The sequence below is a fragment of the Kryptolebias marmoratus genome, linkage group LG16 (genome assembly GCF_001649575.2).
Source record: "Kryptolebias marmoratus isolate JLee-2015 linkage group LG16, ASM164957v2, whole genome shotgun sequence".
NCBI lineage: Eukaryota > Metazoa > Chordata > Actinopteri > Cyprinodontiformes > Rivulidae > Kryptolebias > Kryptolebias marmoratus.
Genome location: NC_051445.1, coordinates 14063873 through 14080876, shown reverse-complemented (window position 1 = coordinate 14080876; position 17004 = coordinate 14063873). Strand labels below are relative to the sequence as shown.

General features: G+C 41.8%; 3 protein-coding genes across 3 annotated transcripts; all 3 read left to right on the top strand.

The window, feature by feature from the left end:
• The first annotated feature begins 2375 nt into the window (after nucleotides 1–2375).
• On the top strand, nucleotides 2376–3552 carry hoxa13b (homeobox A13b). Its single transcript, XM_017426477.3, has 2 exons — nucleotides 2376–3045; nucleotides 3248–3552. Exons 1-2 carry the CDS (start codon nucleotides 2409–2411, stop codon nucleotides 3484–3486), a joined length of 876 nt encoding a protein of 291 aa, XP_017281966.1. The 5' UTR covers nucleotides 2376–2408; the 3' UTR covers nucleotides 3487–3552.
• Nucleotides 3553–8136: 4584 nt separating this feature from the next.
• Nucleotides 8137–10672, top strand: hoxa11b (homeobox A11b). Its single transcript, XM_017426451.3, has 2 exons — nucleotides 8137–9148; nucleotides 10050–10672. The coding sequence occupies exons 1-2, from the start codon at nucleotides 8557–8559 to the stop codon at nucleotides 10280–10282; spliced, it is 825 nt and encodes a 274-aa protein (XP_017281940.1). The 5' UTR covers nucleotides 8137–8556; the 3' UTR covers nucleotides 10283–10672.
• A 3542-nt stretch (nucleotides 10673–14214) lies between these two features.
• hoxa10b (homeobox A10b) lies at nucleotides 14215–16903 on the top strand. Its single transcript, XM_017426417.3, has 2 exons — nucleotides 14215–15131; nucleotides 16198–16903. The coding sequence occupies exons 1-2, from the start codon at nucleotides 14345–14347 to the stop codon at nucleotides 16470–16472; spliced, it is 1062 nt and encodes a 353-aa protein (XP_017281906.1). The 5' UTR covers nucleotides 14215–14344; the 3' UTR covers nucleotides 16473–16903.
• Nucleotides 16904–17004: the final 101 nt, after the last annotated feature.

Here is a 17004-nt window from a genome sequence, read left to right as displayed (position 1 = left end):
GGATCCGCCACCACCCTGTGACCCAAATCAGGGAAAATGTTTAAACTTCTCAAATTTATTGCATAAAAAGATGGTACAGTTTGAATCTGAGATGATAAGTTACAAAATACCAAAACAAAAAATTCACCAAACAGGTTTAACCATAAACCAGCAAGCGGTGACTCAAGAGAGAAAAATATTTCCTTTTAAACTCAATTAGCTGCATTTTATTTAAAACCAAAGATCTTTCCTGTTTTCACTCACAAACATTAAATTAAAAAAATACAACTACTGAGACGTAGTTTCAGAAACACTCGATATATGTAGCTCTATCTGAGGGCTCACCCTGAATGTATAATCAGTTCACTTACTCAACCAGGACACTGACAGAACAATCAGAATATTCATTTTTGTTTTTCTTTACTTTTTTTTGTTTTGCCCAGGCAAAGGCCCCGCAACCCTCTGAAAACGATCTGCGACCCATCAGTTGAGAATCCCTGCAGTAGAATATTGAAGTGACCCCCCNAAATAATGACATTTAAGTTATAAAAATTTAAAACAAATAAAAAAAATAGCCATTAAAAATAGTTTGGGGCAGACTCGTGAATCTAAGATCTGAATAAAGTCGACGTTTTGAGTCGATTTTATTAGGATCAAATTGTTCCTTTTTAGAATTACCATTATCGGTTTTAATTGCTTTTTTTAATTGGCTTAAGTAGCCAATTAAATAGTTTTAAAGCGCAGATAAGAGATGAAACGTTGAGGAGCCTCGTGATTTTAATGGTGACAAAAATAAATAAATAAATAAATAAATTGTATGTTTCTTTATCAGCAGACCACAAACTGATTATCAGTAATCCTAATTTTAGTGTGCCAAACCTCCTCTGCATTCTGTTTAAAAACAGAAAACATACACTTGTTGTTTTTAATGAAAAGAACCATCGGAACCATCTTCGTGCGTCTTTCCCCGTTTCAACTGCTGCGGAATCTAATGCGGAAGGAATAAACAGGCAGATTTAAGCTTTTACAATCAAAATCAGACTTAAACGTAAAAAATGATTTAAAAAACCCCTTTCATGTCTTTTTTTCCTTTTCCTTTCGCTGCCACGCATTCTTGGCCCATAAAGATTTACAGCCTCAGAAAGGTGGGAGATTCTGTTCGAATCGCAAAAAGGCTGCGAGTTTTTAAACGTGAAGAGATGTGGCACGGATTAAAGGGGAGGAAAAAGAAAAGATCGGATGTTTGGAAGTTAACGCCTCGGGTTTGTTTTATGCCTTCTTCTCTTTTAGCCCCTCGCAGCTGAACGCTCCACGGAGCGACCAGAACTGCAGACTTTATTTTAATTCTAGCTCCAAACGAACTCGGAGCTTTGGTGCTCATTCTGAACCCAGCAGCTGGGGGGTTCAGATATAGAACTTTCCAAGAATCTGAGTCATTTTTTCCCTTCCTTTTTCTTTTATAAATGAAGGAAAGAGAAGAGGACAAATTGTGCTCATCCATTAAGACAACAAGAAACTTTTGATTTATTCTCCTTTTCTGCGCTCCTCTCTCGGACTGTAACTTTCAACTTGACCTTGGCCTCCAGCCGCGTCTCTAGCCCTCAGGAGGAAGAGGGACAGCCATACGTGTGCTGTTAGTGTTACGGGGCTCTCATGTTGGGACTTATTGGTTTGCAAATAGAGGATAATTTAAAGTAAATAACCCCCCCCCCCCATGATATTTTACCCATCGCTGCTGAGGTCCACCGTTTCTCCGATTCCTTCCTATTTTTTTCGTGCGTAAAACCCAAAATTCCCAAACAGTCGCCTCGGTAATTCACTGTTAATGGTAAAGATTTCCCCTCCTCTTGATTCCAATTATTTGCAAAAAAAACAAAACAAAAAAAAAAACAAAGAACGAACAAAACCAAAACACGGTTTCTTGGAATTTACGAAATAACAATAGCTTTGTCTTTAAAATGAGCTCCTTTCCAAATTACACGTCTCATTACGCACCAATTCTGCCCCCAAATGGAACAAAACAAAACCCGAGTCTTCCAGGTTTGTTGTTTAATCAAATCACTAAAATGGATTTAAAAAAAATAATAACACGGGATAAACATATCGAAAAGGATTTTCTAAAAAAACAGTTTCAGAATGTGAAAAATACTTAATGGGAGTTCGTGTATTTTTTTGTGTGTAACTCCTGATCTGCATTATCAGATGTCTAGACGTTTATCATCTTCTTTGCATATCACGTGCTCGACCCTGACCAATAACCTTTCACTCTCCATGCACTCCGCTGTGTTTTTGGTATCGTTCCTCTGCCAGAGTCCCTGTCTCTGCTCAGTTTTGAAGGGGGGGGATTGTGTTTTTTTTTTTTTTTAGAGGAAGAAGAAAAAAAAAAGAAAAAAAAAGCCTGACTTGCTCCTCTCAGTGCGGGACATGCTATGACCGCCTCGTTACTCCTCCACTCGCGCTGGATCGACCCGGTGATGTTTCTCTACAGCGACAGCGCCCTGGAGGACAGGAGTAAGAGCATGGAGGGCTTCAGCGGAGGCAACTTCGCGGCGAGCCAGTGCAGGAATCTGCTGGCGCATCCGACCTCGCTGGCCCCCAGCGCCACCTACGCCGCGAGCGAGGTGCCGGTCTCCGGTGTGGGGGAGCCCGGCAAGCAGTGCAGCCCCTGCTCCGGTACGCAGAGCTCGCCCAATGCCTCTTTGCCCTATGGATACTTCGGCGGCGGTTATTACCCGTGCAGGGTGTCCCACGGCAGCGTGAAAGCCTGCGCGCAACCGTCCGCTTACGCAGAGAAATACGCGGAGCCGTCGGTCCCCGGCGAGGAGTTCTCCGCCCGGGCCAAGGAGTTCGCCTTCTATCAGGGTTACTCATCTGGGCCCTATCAGCCCAGCTACCTGGACGTCCCTGTCGTACCTGCGCTGAGCGCCCCATCTGAGCCGAGGCACGAGCCCCTGCTGCCCATGGAGCCCTACCAGCCCTGGACCATCACCAACGGCTGGAGCGGACAGGTTTACTGCGCCAAGGAGCAGCCGCAGTCAAACCCTCTGTGGAAATCCTCCCTACAAGGTGACCTCTTTGTGGAAATGTTCACTTCTAAACAAAACCATGCATTTTTTGCACCCGTCAAAAAACTGTTTCATATTTGTTCATTTTAATGTGGTTTCCTATGCGTAATTTCTGGCGCATGCACCAATCCGAGACATTTAAACGTGATTCCTTTATTCTTATATTATTATTCTTATTCTTGTTGTTGTTATTTCCCCCACAGAAACGATATCTGCTGGAGACTCCTCAGTCCGCCGTGGCAGAAAGAAGCGCGTGCCCTACACCAAGGTGCAGCTCAAAGAACTGGAGAGGGAGTACGCCGCCAATAAATTCATCACCAAGGACAAAAGGAGACGGATATCCGCGCAGACGAACCTGACAGAGAGACAAGTGACAATCTGGTTTCAGAACAGGCGGGTGAAGGAGAAGAAGGTTGTCAATAAATTCAAGAGTCCCAGTTAGCTCCGGACACATATTGTTTAAATATCTCTTTTTTTTTTGTAAAAAAAAAAAAAAAAAAAAAAAAAAGCGCACATGGAGGCGCTTTCATCCAAAAAAAAGAACTGCGCTCTAATTTATTCTGTTTTTAACGGTTTTCTCTGTCGCCAGAGCGCCTCTGGCTTTGAGCATTTCCCTCCTCGCCGTCTTAATTGGAACCAGTCCACGCGGCCTGTTGACAGAGGGATCGGAAGTGGTTTGGGAATTTAAAGGCAATCCTGCGTGGGACGTTTCAGGCTTTTTCACCGAACGATGAGACTTCAAAACAGGGGTAGACTCCGTCCAGTTGTGCGCATTTCCTCCGTTCAATTCGGGACAGAAATGACAGGAAGTTAGAAGAAATTATAAACAACAAGCGTGTGGAATAAATCACATTGACATTTTTGCTTGTTTGTTTGGTTTTAAACAGCAACACAGAGGTGAGAAAACATTAAAAATCCCCTGTCGTCATCGCAAAGAAATCGGAAGGAATTACCATGAATCAGTACATATATTTATATAAAAAAACCCAGCAGATTTCTTTATTTGTCTTGCTTTGAAGCTTAAAGTTTTATCTTCATCACAAATTTAGCCAGCTTTAAAGTAATTATTTACCCCACTTTTATCAAACGTGAGTCTGTTCTGTTCTTATTTCACACTTCGTCCATCACTGTCCTTTCGTCTATAAATAGTTCAGTTTTATTTTGTCCCAATATTTTACCTCCAGAAACCCTTCTTTATGCTTGTCATTTGAGCAAGGAATTTCAATACTTTTTGAGTCTCATTTAAAGTGTAAATATTGAATCTGCAACCATCTTTTCGTCCTTTTTCTTGACCACATAGTCACCCTTTTGTTGACAATAAATCTCTGAGAGACGCCGTGTACTTTTGTCAAATTCATTCAGTTTTCTCTTTTATTACGAATCAGGAGAAGAACATTTGTATTTTCATATAAAAGGATTTTTAAAAAGCAGTATTTACAGTGTTTCTGTTTACAAGGAGAGGGTAAAAAAGGCCAACAGGCCTGCAGAGGAACTTTTATTCAGTACTGAGACCCGCTTTCGCCATCTAGTGGTGAAACTCTGTCATCACAGTGTTTCTGTCTGCAGCCTGCCTCAGAAAACTGAGACAGGTGTGTGCGTGCGTGTGTGTGTGTGTGTGCGTGCGTGTGTGTATTTATAATATTTCGTATTTGACAGTTAAGAATTATTTTCAATAAATAATCTTTTAGCCATTCTTCGTCCTCTTACTTATTATTATTATTATTATTATTATTATTATTATAGTTGTGGCTCATTATTTTATTTAATGCCCATAGCCTCCCTACTTGAATTACAGTTTATTTAGTCTGATGTGGACTAACAATGTTTCTCTTTTTTGACATCTATTTTATTCCCTAAAATATATGGCATACATTATATATATATATATATATATATATATATATATATATATATATATATATATATATATACACACACACACACAAATGATCTGCATATTTATTCATTCTCCATCACACAGATTTTATTTTTATCAAACTCTTAGGTGAAAAGAAGACATAATCATTGCCTTTTTCTTATATATATATCCACATTCACGTATAAGAAAAATGAGAGAAGTTGATTTGAACGTGGGTTTCAGTTCGTGTTGGTTTGTGTCTTCCATTCCGAAATTGTCTAAATGATAAAGAACTGGTTTGCAGAATAAAGTTGTGTTTCAGCCACTCTCCGTGCTGAAGGTTGATGAACAAACAGGCTGATGTGTGTTTTTCTGCGGCTCAACTCATTCAGGACACCGAAACTTCTGCAGGATCGTTTTGCGTTTTGCCTGCAGTGACCATTGATGTGAGGTCAGAAATCTTCTTCTGTTTGGACCCCCAGCGGTTTGGAGCCCCCCTCCTGTGGTTGTGTGTCATTGCCCCCTAAACAGCCAATCAAATACCTGGATTATCCACCAAAACATCCTGCCTGTAGGCCTGAAGCCAGCTTCAATGGCTATTTTATAATAAATTATACAAGCATTGTGTGCATACAACTGTGAAAACTGTCATTTAACTGGTTTCATAAGGATAAAACTGCAGTTATTTAAAATAAATACATTAAACATGTTTAGTGAGGGGAGCAGTGGACTTAAGCCAAAACCAAAATAGCCTGTTTGTTAAAACTGAAGAGAAAAAGACAAAATAGAAATAATCAAACAAATAAATGTTTCAGATTGTTGGGAGAAGCTGCCCCTGATGTTCCTTCAGCTCTGAACGGTTAATTCTGTCTCTAAACGACTGACAGACGTGTGGTTTCTGTGCTGTTCTTATAATAATAAGAGAATATTAACATAAAACAAGAACAGTGACAGTTCAGTCGCAGTAGAAACACTAATTCACACCATTTACTGCCAATTCACTGCATTAACCTGCTGCCTTTTTAAAACAATAACAACTACAACAACAAAAAGTTTATTTCTGATTTTGTTTTATTTTTGCTCTTCCTTCCCTACAGCCTTCACCCCTACAGACTGCTCCATCTTCTCCAGCTCTCTTTTTTTATTCTCCTCACCTTATTTACACCACCCACCCCCAGCTTCAGCTTCTCTCCTGTTTTTCTGTCTCTACCTTCTGGGTGACTCTATAATCCAGGTGTTGGAGGCTTTGCAGCTCCTGAAAGGCTCACCTGCGGGGAAAACAGAACCAGTTCGCTCCTAGTGGTCAAATAATGTTTGTTTTAGCCTGAGATCCTCTAAAATCCAGCATTTTTTAGCAATATAATTTTTTCAGATGAGTCAGATTTCTGCTGAATTAGCCACCTTTAATCCTTCTATTCTGAATTATTTTATGAGAGGTTTAAAATATAAACTAAAGGTGGTCTAAGAAGTAAATTTCCTGTTCGTGAAACCTCACGTTTGGGGTTTATATCTTCTGTATTTAATAAACTAAACTAAAAGAGTCCCGATAAATAAACTCTCATTCCCTAAATAACAACGAGAACCATTTAAACCTGGATGTTTTTATCTAAAGTTTGGAGAAGAGTCCGCTGAGAGAAGAGGCCATTAAGGAAAACTACATTCCTGCCTAATGAGCGTCGACGGAAAATTTTGAGAATTTCTTTTTCTTCTCTTTTCTTTGAGTTTCAGTTCATAGTTTAGCTGCTTTTTGAACAGCCCTAACAGCCAAACCTGATTTTATTTTTGTTTGCGTGTTATTTTTATTTTATTTTATTTTATTGTTCCTAAAAAAATAATCCCAGAAGGATTATTTGACTACAGTTTCAGATAAAATGTTTATTATTTTTACTATTATTTTATTTTATATTTTTCTTTATTCATATTTTTCTGCAATTTCTGACTTTGGAGTTATTATTTTAAAATTTATAGTAAAAAAAAGGAAAATCACCCATTGGAGTGATAACATCCCTAATCATGAAGTTTGCGTCAATTTCCAGAGAAATGGCAAAAATAAAAGTTTATAATTAAAGCTTAGTTTCATTGAAATGTAGTTGTTTTACTTCATAATAAATCAGGACATCAACCAATCAATTTTATGAGATTCCCTTTTATTTGCAAAGCAAATATTTACAAACTTTTAAAAACCTAAAACTAAAGGATCCGAAACTGGATTATCTCGTTCGTAAATTTCAAAATGACTTCAACGAACGTGAAGAACTCACAAAACCGCCTGAAATCTAGTTCAACACACACAAAAGCGCAGTTAAATTTAACCACGCTCCTGATGTCTCCCCGCGGGATAGAAATCTAAATGTATTTAATGCTTTTAAGGAGTAAAATCTGAGTTTTAAAACCAGTTCAGGGGGAGGCGCGGTGATGCCCAGAGCAAACAGCTCAGAGTGACGTCAATAGGCCGTGTCCAAAGGTTTATACTGGGTGTTGCAAAGACTGAAGCCCCCTCTGCTAATCCCCCTCCCTCTATTATTCATAGCTCATGACCGTCTGCATTGAACGTGAAGCGCATTCCGCGCACAGATCCTCACATTTAAGCTCCTTTCAGAAAGTTTTTTGGACCTTTCCGTTTTGCGCAAACGTTTCCTTCCATTAGAATGAAGGTTTTGCAGAAAAACACTCAGTTATTTCGACATGCTGGCAGATGAAAATTCAAACACATACTCAGGCACACCCATCAAATCCAGCATGAAATAAGGCCAAATTTGGAGTAAACCAAACACAGTCGAGCCCGTGTTCGCCTCCAAACGACAAAAGATAACCCCAAGCCTCCATCATCGAGGTTCATTGTCTTTTTGTTCCCACACTGCGGCCTGACAGAAGTGACTCACGTGGCTTCGCCACTTGATTGGTCTAAGTATAGCCAGAGGAGACATAAATAAACTGCTGAGAGTGGACAAAATCACACCTGCATGCGGCTCGGTGACAAAAGGATTTCTGTGTTCCGAGCGACTTTACGCACGAGCGCCACAAGCTCCACATGTAAACTGATATCAATCACCTCAGACTCCACAAGTTTTCCGTCACAGACTAATTCCTGGATGCACAACAGTTTGACTCCTGTCGCTTGGATGGTTAAAAAAACAACTATTAAAAAAAGACGTTTGACTTTAAAGGTGAGGGTTGAAAACATACCTAAAAGTTAAAAAAATAAATGGTTATGTTCACCATCTTGGCGTGAAGCTGAATTTAATAACCTCCTCTGTGAGCTCATATGAAGTCTGACAGAAACCCAACCCATCTGTAAGAAACACGGTACAGTACAGGGCGTTCATAGAACCAGAACCGGCTCTGCGTAAAAAAATCCTCCTTTTTCGGTCCTTTTCCTGTTTGCTCGACTTTTAGTTCACCTCTTTGAGTCGCATAGCCCACACGCTGAGACGTAGGCTATCTGTCATATTGTGCCAGTGGTCACATGGCTTTGGCCCTCAGGAATGGATAGAGATGGATCCCCACGTCAGCTTGTACGTCTAAGGATTTCTGCTCCAGCAGTCCTCCTCTGTGCGCGCGGAGCGCAGCGCCGCGGAGCAACAATGTGAGGATCATCGCAGCCCCCTTTACATTTTATAGATATTTTTGTTATTATTATTCCTGCTGCAGAATATGGATTTTGATGAGCGGATTTCTGGCTCCAGCATGTATTTACCGAGCTGCACTTACTACGTCTCCGGAGCGGACTTCTCGGCTCTGCCTCATTATTTAACCCAGAGCCAGACCTCCTGCCCCGTCACGTACCCGTACCAGTCCGCGGCGCTGCCACAGGTCCCGTCCGTCAGAGAGGTGGCTTTCAGAGACTATGGCATTGAGACGTCCGGCAAATGGCACCACGGCAGAGGGACTCTGACGCACTGCTACGCCGAGGACCTCGGCTGGGCGAGTCCGACCTCTCGGGGAGGGGAGCTGCTGGTGAAGAGCAGCTCGGGCTCCTCCGGCCAGGCGCCGGGCTTCCCCGGCGGCGGCGTCGGGAAGAACGGGCTCCTCCCGCAGGCGTTCGACCAGTTCTTCGACTCGGCGTACGGCAGAGCGGAGGGCGGCGGCGCTCAGGCGGCGGCACAGGCGGCGCAGGCGGCCACGGACACGGACACGCGCGGCAGGACGAGCCCGGCTCCGGCTCAGCTCAGCCCGAACTCCGCAGAGAGCTGCAGCCCCACGTCCGCGTCCGGGACGAGCGAGGAGAGGCAGAGCCGGAGCAGCAGTGAGTGGAGCAGGAAAACCGCCCAACGAGGCGCTCTTAAAGGCTTTTATATGCGCTTTTATAAGCACGGAGGGTTTATGGAGGCCCTTCAGATTTACCCTGGAACAAAACTATGTTATAAACTACAAGATCACGTGCTTGGGATTGAAATTGGCCGTGAAGACTTTGGCGTGTTTTTTTTTAATTTTTATATCTAAGATTTTAAACAGGATTTCAATTTTTCCCCAAAAAACACACAACATGCACCTTTGCTTGTTTAGCCTTAATTACACTGTAAAAAAACAATATTTAGTACAATTTTCCTTATTACACACAATAGAAATACCAACATGAACGCTTCCTAAACGCTTAAAACACAATAACCCCCCTTTTTTTTAAAAAAATAATTCAGTTTATGTTGTAACTTAGCATTTGATTTGTGTCTTTATAAAGTTCTATTTATTTTTTTCCTTACAGAACCTTTGAGTGAATTCTTCCTCTTAGGAGGGGGGAATCTCTTTTTACACATTCTCCAGATTTACTTCAGCAGCTGCTTTCCATCGCAGAGGCGGAAACAAACAGCTTTTTAGGCACCGAAATCATGATTTTTCACTCTTGTAAAGCCGAACGAATGTACGTTTTAAAGGATTTTTAGGAAATTTCCACATACAGCCCTGCACGTCCAGCATGCCGGACTCCAGAGCGCCTGTCTTTGTTTACACACCTCGCTGCTTGCAGGCCTGAGAGACACTTGAACTCCAAAAAGCTCGCGGAGCCAGACCACCACCGTCGGTGCAGCCGGAGAAAGAAGCCAGCTGCTGATGCCTCTGTGTCACTGCGACGCCTCTATGTGCATATATAAAACAGTTAGGGTAAAGCTTTTTATTTATTCTGTTTGTTTATTTGTGTCTTTGTGTTTCAGGCGGCCAGAGGACGCGCAAGAAGAGGTGTCCGTACTCCAAGTATCAGATCAGGGAGCTGGAGAGGGAGTTCTTCTTCAGCGTTTACATCAACAAGGAGAAGCGGCTGCAGCTCTCACGGATGCTGAATCTGACTGACCGCCAGGTGAAAATCTGGTTCCAGAACAGGAGGATGAAGGAGAAGAAACTGAACAGAGACCGTTTACAGTACTACAGCACGAACCCGCTGCTATAGGAGCCGAACAAAGACTGCAGCCGAGAATCTGGGCCAAAAACCTGGACAAAAGGACTGCTTCTGTTTCTGTTTTTTACCCCCCAAGGCCCCAATATTATTATTATTATTATTATTATTATTATTATTATTATTATTATTATTATTATTATTATTATTATTATTATTATTATTATTATTATTATTATTATTATTATTACAGCAATCTGATTTTGTTTTTGCAACTATGCATCTGATACACCTCTATTATTAATAGGTTTAAAGGTTACTTTAAAAGTTATTTGTATGAATAAAATATACTGAATAAACCAGCCCGATTTCCTTTTATTTATTACGCATAGATTTTGTTGATTTTCACAAAAAAGCATACACAACGTTCTAACTTTTTCTTTAAAATTAAACTTTATGTTTCAATTCACAACCTTGATTGTCTTTTTTTTCCTCCCCCTAGTATTTTTTTATTCTAAAAAAGAGGAATTTCCTTGAAATTACGCACACTTTTACGGACCTGATTTATCTTTTAATTATTGAAACACAGATCTGATGACTCGAAAGCATTTTTATTTACATGTCCTGGCTAACAGGAGAGTGCATCTTAAACAGCTGATTGAGTATTTTGACTTAAATGATCTTCAATTTGAAATAACAGCTGAGTTTTATCTTCATATAAGCGCTCCGTTGAGCTCTTGGCTGCAAAATGATGGATTAGTTTTCAACTTGATCCCAAGGACAAACCCATGATTTAAAAAAAAAATTGGCAAAAAAATGCTAAATGTAACAGAGCCTTCTTTGTTTTTTAAATATACCAGCACGTGGACCGTATTAAATGAATAATTTGTTGGTCTGATGCTGTTCTCTTACCCTCCTACATCCGGAAATTCGAGCCTTGTAATCTGATCGGATCTGATCTCCGTTACAAAGGCTTCATTCATTTAGGAGCAAAAGCTGATTTTTGACCTAACACGCCTGTTAGAATTGAACGATCTGAAACGCTCGTTTCGCTTCTGATCATAAATGTTCCCGGGGAAAAAAAGCCTCTTTTTATTGCTTTTTCATGTTTCCGTGAAAGGTGTTGGACAATGGAACGCAGCCAGTTTGGGCTCATTTAGACACGACGTTGTGCAAAATCTGATCATTTATCCACTATCCGGGGTGTTTGGTTTCTAAGGTGCCATTCTTTTGCATTAAACGAGCTTTAAACTTCAGCCACGGGGACTTTTGATGACTCACTGACGTAACGAGGCGTTGTTTAAAGAGATGCGTAAAGATGGAGGGGTTCAGATAGCTTTACTTCACCCACCAGGCCCCTGAAAACAACGCGAATGGCCCTGTCATAAGCTAATAAGGGCCCTTCCTTATACCCGGAGCATCCTGTGAGGCTCCCAGGAATTCCCCCGTTGATTGCCGCACATCCTCCCAGTTGCTCCAGTAACTTGGCCATAAAAGGCGGATTCGTCTGGAGCATTTGGAGTGGGGTGCAATAAAGCGTCTGAGACCAAGGTTATTAACTGGGACTCAAAAGTGGGCTTGGGGGGGCTGATGGGGCTGATGGGGGTGGTGGTAGAGAACCCATTGAAACGTGTGTTCACGGGCTTTCCCCTCCTTATTTGTTGCAGCATCTTCCCGGGGTGGGAACGCTGCGCCTTGGTGTTCGTGTTTTGGTTTTTGTGGGGTTTTTTTTTGGTTCCATGCGGTTTCCGTCTTTGGCCGCTGGGTGGCGCTGCTCAGATCAATGTCATTGCCGTGAATTGAGATCTAAAAGGCTCGTTTGCTCACATGCCTTAGAATATGTGTCACCACCTCCGGATTTCATTAAGGTAGGCACAGAAATATTATCGTGTGTATTTTATGACATGATAATTTTTATTTTTTTGGAAAGGGGGGTGCTGGTGGGGGTGTGGGGGTCTGATTTAAGAGGATGTTATCCCAGATCATCTCCATCTGAGAGTCACAAATCTGAAGGCGCTGTTGAACGACATGATTTAATGAAAGCATTACTGGAATATTACAGGCAGACATTTTTCACCAGAAATGTTGTCTGTTTTCATACTTCGAACAGGACATTTAATAAGGAGCTCGGTGCAGTTCATTCAGTCTGATTGTGCACTGAGAAAGAAAATAACAAAGAGACAACATACGTTTAGGATACTGTTTGTTTTTTTTTTTTTACCCTGTTTTTGTTCTTTTACCTCTGAGCTTCAAGACTCAAAATAGCCCCATCCCATTTCTAACATCGCCCGATAAAACAAAAAGAGTAAAAAGTTTCCCTACGAGCTGTCATGTTTTATGAGAACCGTGATAAAAGGTGGGGATGACAATAAAAGGAGCTGCGGGTCGCACACGGAGCGGCTCTCTCTGAAACACGACAGGAAGTAATCCGCCGGGGCTAAATGGAGATTTTCATCCAGAGGAAGAGCCGCTGCAGGTTCGACGCCACATAAAAACGGCTGTTCATAAACTGGGGCTCTGATTTCCAGACTTTATGGCTCCAGACAGAGGAGGAGAGGGGAGGAGTGGAGGGGGAGATAGACGTGACCGATGTTGTATTTCAGGGTGAAACCCCTCAAATTTAGAGACATTTCTGTCTGACCCCACATGGCTCTGTTAAAAAAAAAAACCTGCAGAAGGAGGTTTCCTGTTTTTAGAGAAAGTATTCAGGTAATCTGGGTCTTAATTAGCCTTCTTTATATATATATATATATATATATATATATATATATATATATATATATATATATATATATATATATAAACTTTATGGCTCCAACACCTATGTATATATATATAGTATTTATATGTGTGTGTGTGTGTGTGTTTCGCGACACACATATATCGAAACAAAATCGGAGGACTTCAAATGCTCAATCTCAAATATATATATGTATATATTTACACATACACACACACACACGATATACATATCATATATGTAGTTATATGTACATGAATACATGAACGCAAGAGTGTGTCTGTGTGCGCGTGTATGGGACTGTGTGTGTGACAAAAAAGCTTGGAGGACTTCAAATGCTTCATCAAAAATACACACACTACAGTCACACACACACAGGCATATGCCTGTGTGTGTGTGACTGTAGTGTGTGTGTGTGTGTGTGCGTGTGTATGTGTGGATAAATAAAATTGGTGAAAAGAAAGAAAGAGAAAAATAGTATAAATATTTTGAAATGTGTTTTTTATTCACAGAAGGAACTGTGTTCTTGAAAATCTACATATATATTTTATTCCTTCTGGTTCTATCAGGACACTCAGCAGCCTATGAGTTTATGTAACTCACTGCAGTTGTGTCTATTTTGGGCGTTTATTAAATAAAAGTGCCTGCAGGGCATTATTTTTCACTTATGACGCTTGAACATCCGTGTGTCCTCTTTAACCTCCTGAGACCCGGACTCTTGCACGGAATGCATTTTTATTTATTTATTTTTTCTGTGCTAATTGGGCTGATTGGGACCTGAAGAGAATCAAGGAAAGCTAAGCAGAAAGTGATGTCCACATATGTGGACGCCTGGTCCTCGGAGGGGAAACTGACCAGCAGAACCTTTATGGCTGCACTGAAGGCGTTTATAAAACAATAGTAGTTCAAGTTTGTGGCTATGGGATGTGAGGACCAAATAAAACACGTTGTCCAGGCAGCAGGGTTCATCAGTAAAGTCCAGTAATGATCATGATCATCAGAGAAAGGTCCCAGTCGCTGCACAACTCGGGAGATTTTGGATCTTTGATCATTTTTTACAGTGCTGTAAAAGCGGCCGTAAAACAAGGCGTCCTAATTGTTGGGGACAGCTGTCAGGCTGTTGTTTTCCATCCCCATCAGCTCCAGGCTTCTACAGGTCAACAATAACTTGAGGACGTGTACAGTAAACCGTGTTGCACCACTTTCCCCTCAGTTTCCTTTTTTTCCCCCTCTCTCTGAAACAAAATGTATGACAGAGTTGGAGCTGGCTGCTCGGCCTGGGAGGAGTCTGCAGCCGCCTGCTGTTTTAATTGGCTGCAGACTTCAGTGAGAAGCGTGAGGATCACTAATTATTCAGCAATGTTTTTGCACAAGAAATGTCAGCCGGAGAGGGCCATCTTCATCCGCCGCCAAGTTTCAGCGCGACGATGTCATGTTCCAACAACCAGGCTGGAAACTCGTTTTTTGTGGACTCCCTGATCAACGTGAGAGCCGACGCGGCTCCGTACTACCAGAGTAACAGCTTGTATTTGCCATCAGCCTCGGAATATTCATATGCACTCTCCGGTGGCTCGTGTTTCCCGGCCGTCGGGAAGCGCAACGAGCCGACGACCCAAAGCGCCGTCCCGTCCTCCGCTCCTTACGTCCAGGGCATGGAAGCGTGGCTGGAGACGTCCCGGTCCTGCAGGCTGGATCAGCCCGGTGGCCAGCACTTGGCCCAGTGTTCATTCTCACCCAGTATTAAGGAGGAGAGCGCGTGCTGTCTTTACGAGGCTGAAAAATGTCCTAAAGGAGCCACAGTAGATGACATCTCCTATTCCGGCGGTGGCGGCGGCGGAGGCACGGTGCCAGTCCCGGGCTACTTCCGCCTGTCTCAGACTTACAACCCGTCCTCCAGGCTGTATCACGACGTCCAGCCCAACATGACCCACTTCAGTCTGCAGCAAGCCGCCCGCCCGGACGGCCATCCCTCCCAGACCCCACAGGCTGGCTCCCAGGAGCCGGAGCGCGGGGGAAACCACGAGGAGGCGCCGACGGCCGGCTCCGCTCTCCCGTGCGCCCCGGCCAGGGAGGAGGACAGCCGCATGTCCTCGGAAAGGTCCTCTTCCTCCCCGGAGCCGGCCGAGACGTGCAGCGCAGAGTGTCCAGAAAAAAACGCAAAAGGTGAAGAGAAACTAAAAGGATTAAGTTTTATTAGTATTTATTTTTTAATTCAAAGATTTCTCCCCACAACATGCATGATGAAGAGTAGCTGCTGCTTCAGGTGATTCAGGCCTCTACGGCTCTCTGTTTATTTGGGTTGAGACAAATTTGACCATGACTTATCCAATCAGAGCCGAGGATTGGCCTCATTGTGCTCGTTTGCTTGTTTTTAACATAGAGACAAAGCTCGTTCTTTGTGCTTTAAATAATTTAACCCAGTATAATATAGATTGTACAAGCAACTATATAAAATTAGATTATTCATAAAGGTATTTATTACTGATTTAGTTTTTTTTAAAATACCAGGGAATAACAACCCACTGTGTCTTTCTTCTGTTTAATTATAAAAGAAAATGATTTTGGTATTATTTTCCCTGAGAATAAAAGCACAAGATTCCTCCAGTAGCAGAATACAGTACAATAAATAAAGGAAAAGTATCCCTGTTTTTAAATTATTTTATTTTAAGACATCCTGTAATGCAATTTCGTTAAATCGTACAGGCATCGGTTGCACAGTTGGTGGCAATATTTAGATTCTAAAACCAAAATATGATACCACAGATTTCATTCTGTCATTGTTTAATTTTTTATGGCTTGTTATTTTACTTCCTGTATTATTAGTTATCACAGGTTTAGACTATTAAAAAACTATGGCTTTGCTTTGAACACTGAAACTATTTATTCAGGGTTGTAAAAATTATGGTTTTAGTCCAAATGTGTTGCTTAAACTTGATAAAAAGCGGCAGGTTTTCACTCAGTCGCTCAGATTCGTGCGTAAAAATTGGTGTGGAGATCAAATGTAATATAAATATCAGATATAAATGATGTGTGGATTAAACATTCCCATTTGCAAATAAAACGTTGAACATTCTTAGATTAAAAAAATAATATCAGGTGAAGGTTTTTACACTTGAACGACACCTTTTGAGAGTCTGGAACGCTGTTTATTTTCTGCCAGTGTCACTTTTACTTTGTTTTTTTATTTTTATTTTTTTCTTCGTAAAATTCTGTTTTCTTTCTGTTCCAGGAGATGGGAAAGTGGAAAGCACGGCCAACTGGCTGACAGCGAAGAGCGGCCGGAAGAAGCGCTGCCCTTACACCAAGCACCAGACCCTGGAGCTGGAGAAGGAGTTCCTCTTCAACATGTACTTGACGAGGGAGCGCCGCCTGGAGATCAGCCGCAGCGTGCACCTCACCGACAGGCAGGTCAAGATCTGGTTCCAGAACAGGAGGATGAAACTGAAAAAAATGAGCCGGGAGAACAGGATCCGAGAGCTCTCCACCAACTTCACTTTCTCCTGAGACTTTCAGGAGGAGAAGGAAAACAAAAGAAAAAAAGACCTCCTTCATCCATGGAGAGGATGCCTGCCCCACCCAGCTGTGAGAATGTCCATGGAATGTATATAAATATAAATATATATATATATATATATACTGCTAACTTATTGCTGTTTAAACTTTTTTTTGTCTGTTTTCACGTCTGAGTTCTTTAGTCGTGGATTTGTATTTGGTTCCATTTGTAACAAATGTTCAGATTCTATCAGAGCCGCAGCCTTGTACATACTGTGCATTCAGTCTGAGTGGACTTTGCATGCTGGACTGACCCTTTGGGATATTTGTGTTACATTTACATGTGAAGGTCTCTATGTTGCGACTGAAGAACCCGAGAGGTTTCGGTGAATATTTGCACATTTTTTTTCTTCTGGTCAGATGAATAAAATCCTCCTCCTGTAGCCGCAGGCTTTTCACATTTCTATCCCCAACACGGACTGTGTGGTGATGCTCTCACCTCTAAACTGTGACAGAAAAATACTGCAAAGAGTTACTTTTCAAT

Coding starts and splice junctions, on each gene's coding strand:
- hoxa13b (XM_017426477.3), top strand. CDS start 2,409: ATGACCGCCTCGTTACTCCTCCACTCGCGCTGGATCGACCCGGTGATG. Junction 3,046..3,247: donor GTGGAAATCCTCCCTACAAG/GTGACCTCTTTG, acceptor TTTCCCCCACAG/AAACGATATCTGCTGGAGAC.
- hoxa11b (XM_017426451.3), top strand. CDS start 8,557: ATGGATTTTGATGAGCGGATTTCTGGCTCCAGCATGTATTTACCGAGC. Junction 9,149..10,049: donor GAGGCAGAGCCGGAGCAGCA/GTGAGTGGAGCA, acceptor TTTGTGTTTCAG/GCGGCCAGAGGACGCGCAAG.
- hoxa10b (XM_017426417.3), top strand. CDS start 14,345: ATGTCAGCCGGAGAGGGCCATCTTCATCCGCCGCCAAGTTTCAGCGCG. Junction 15,132..16,197: donor TCCAGAAAAAAACGCAAAAG/GTGAAGAGAAAC, acceptor TTTCTGTTCCAG/GAGATGGGAAAGTGGAAAGC.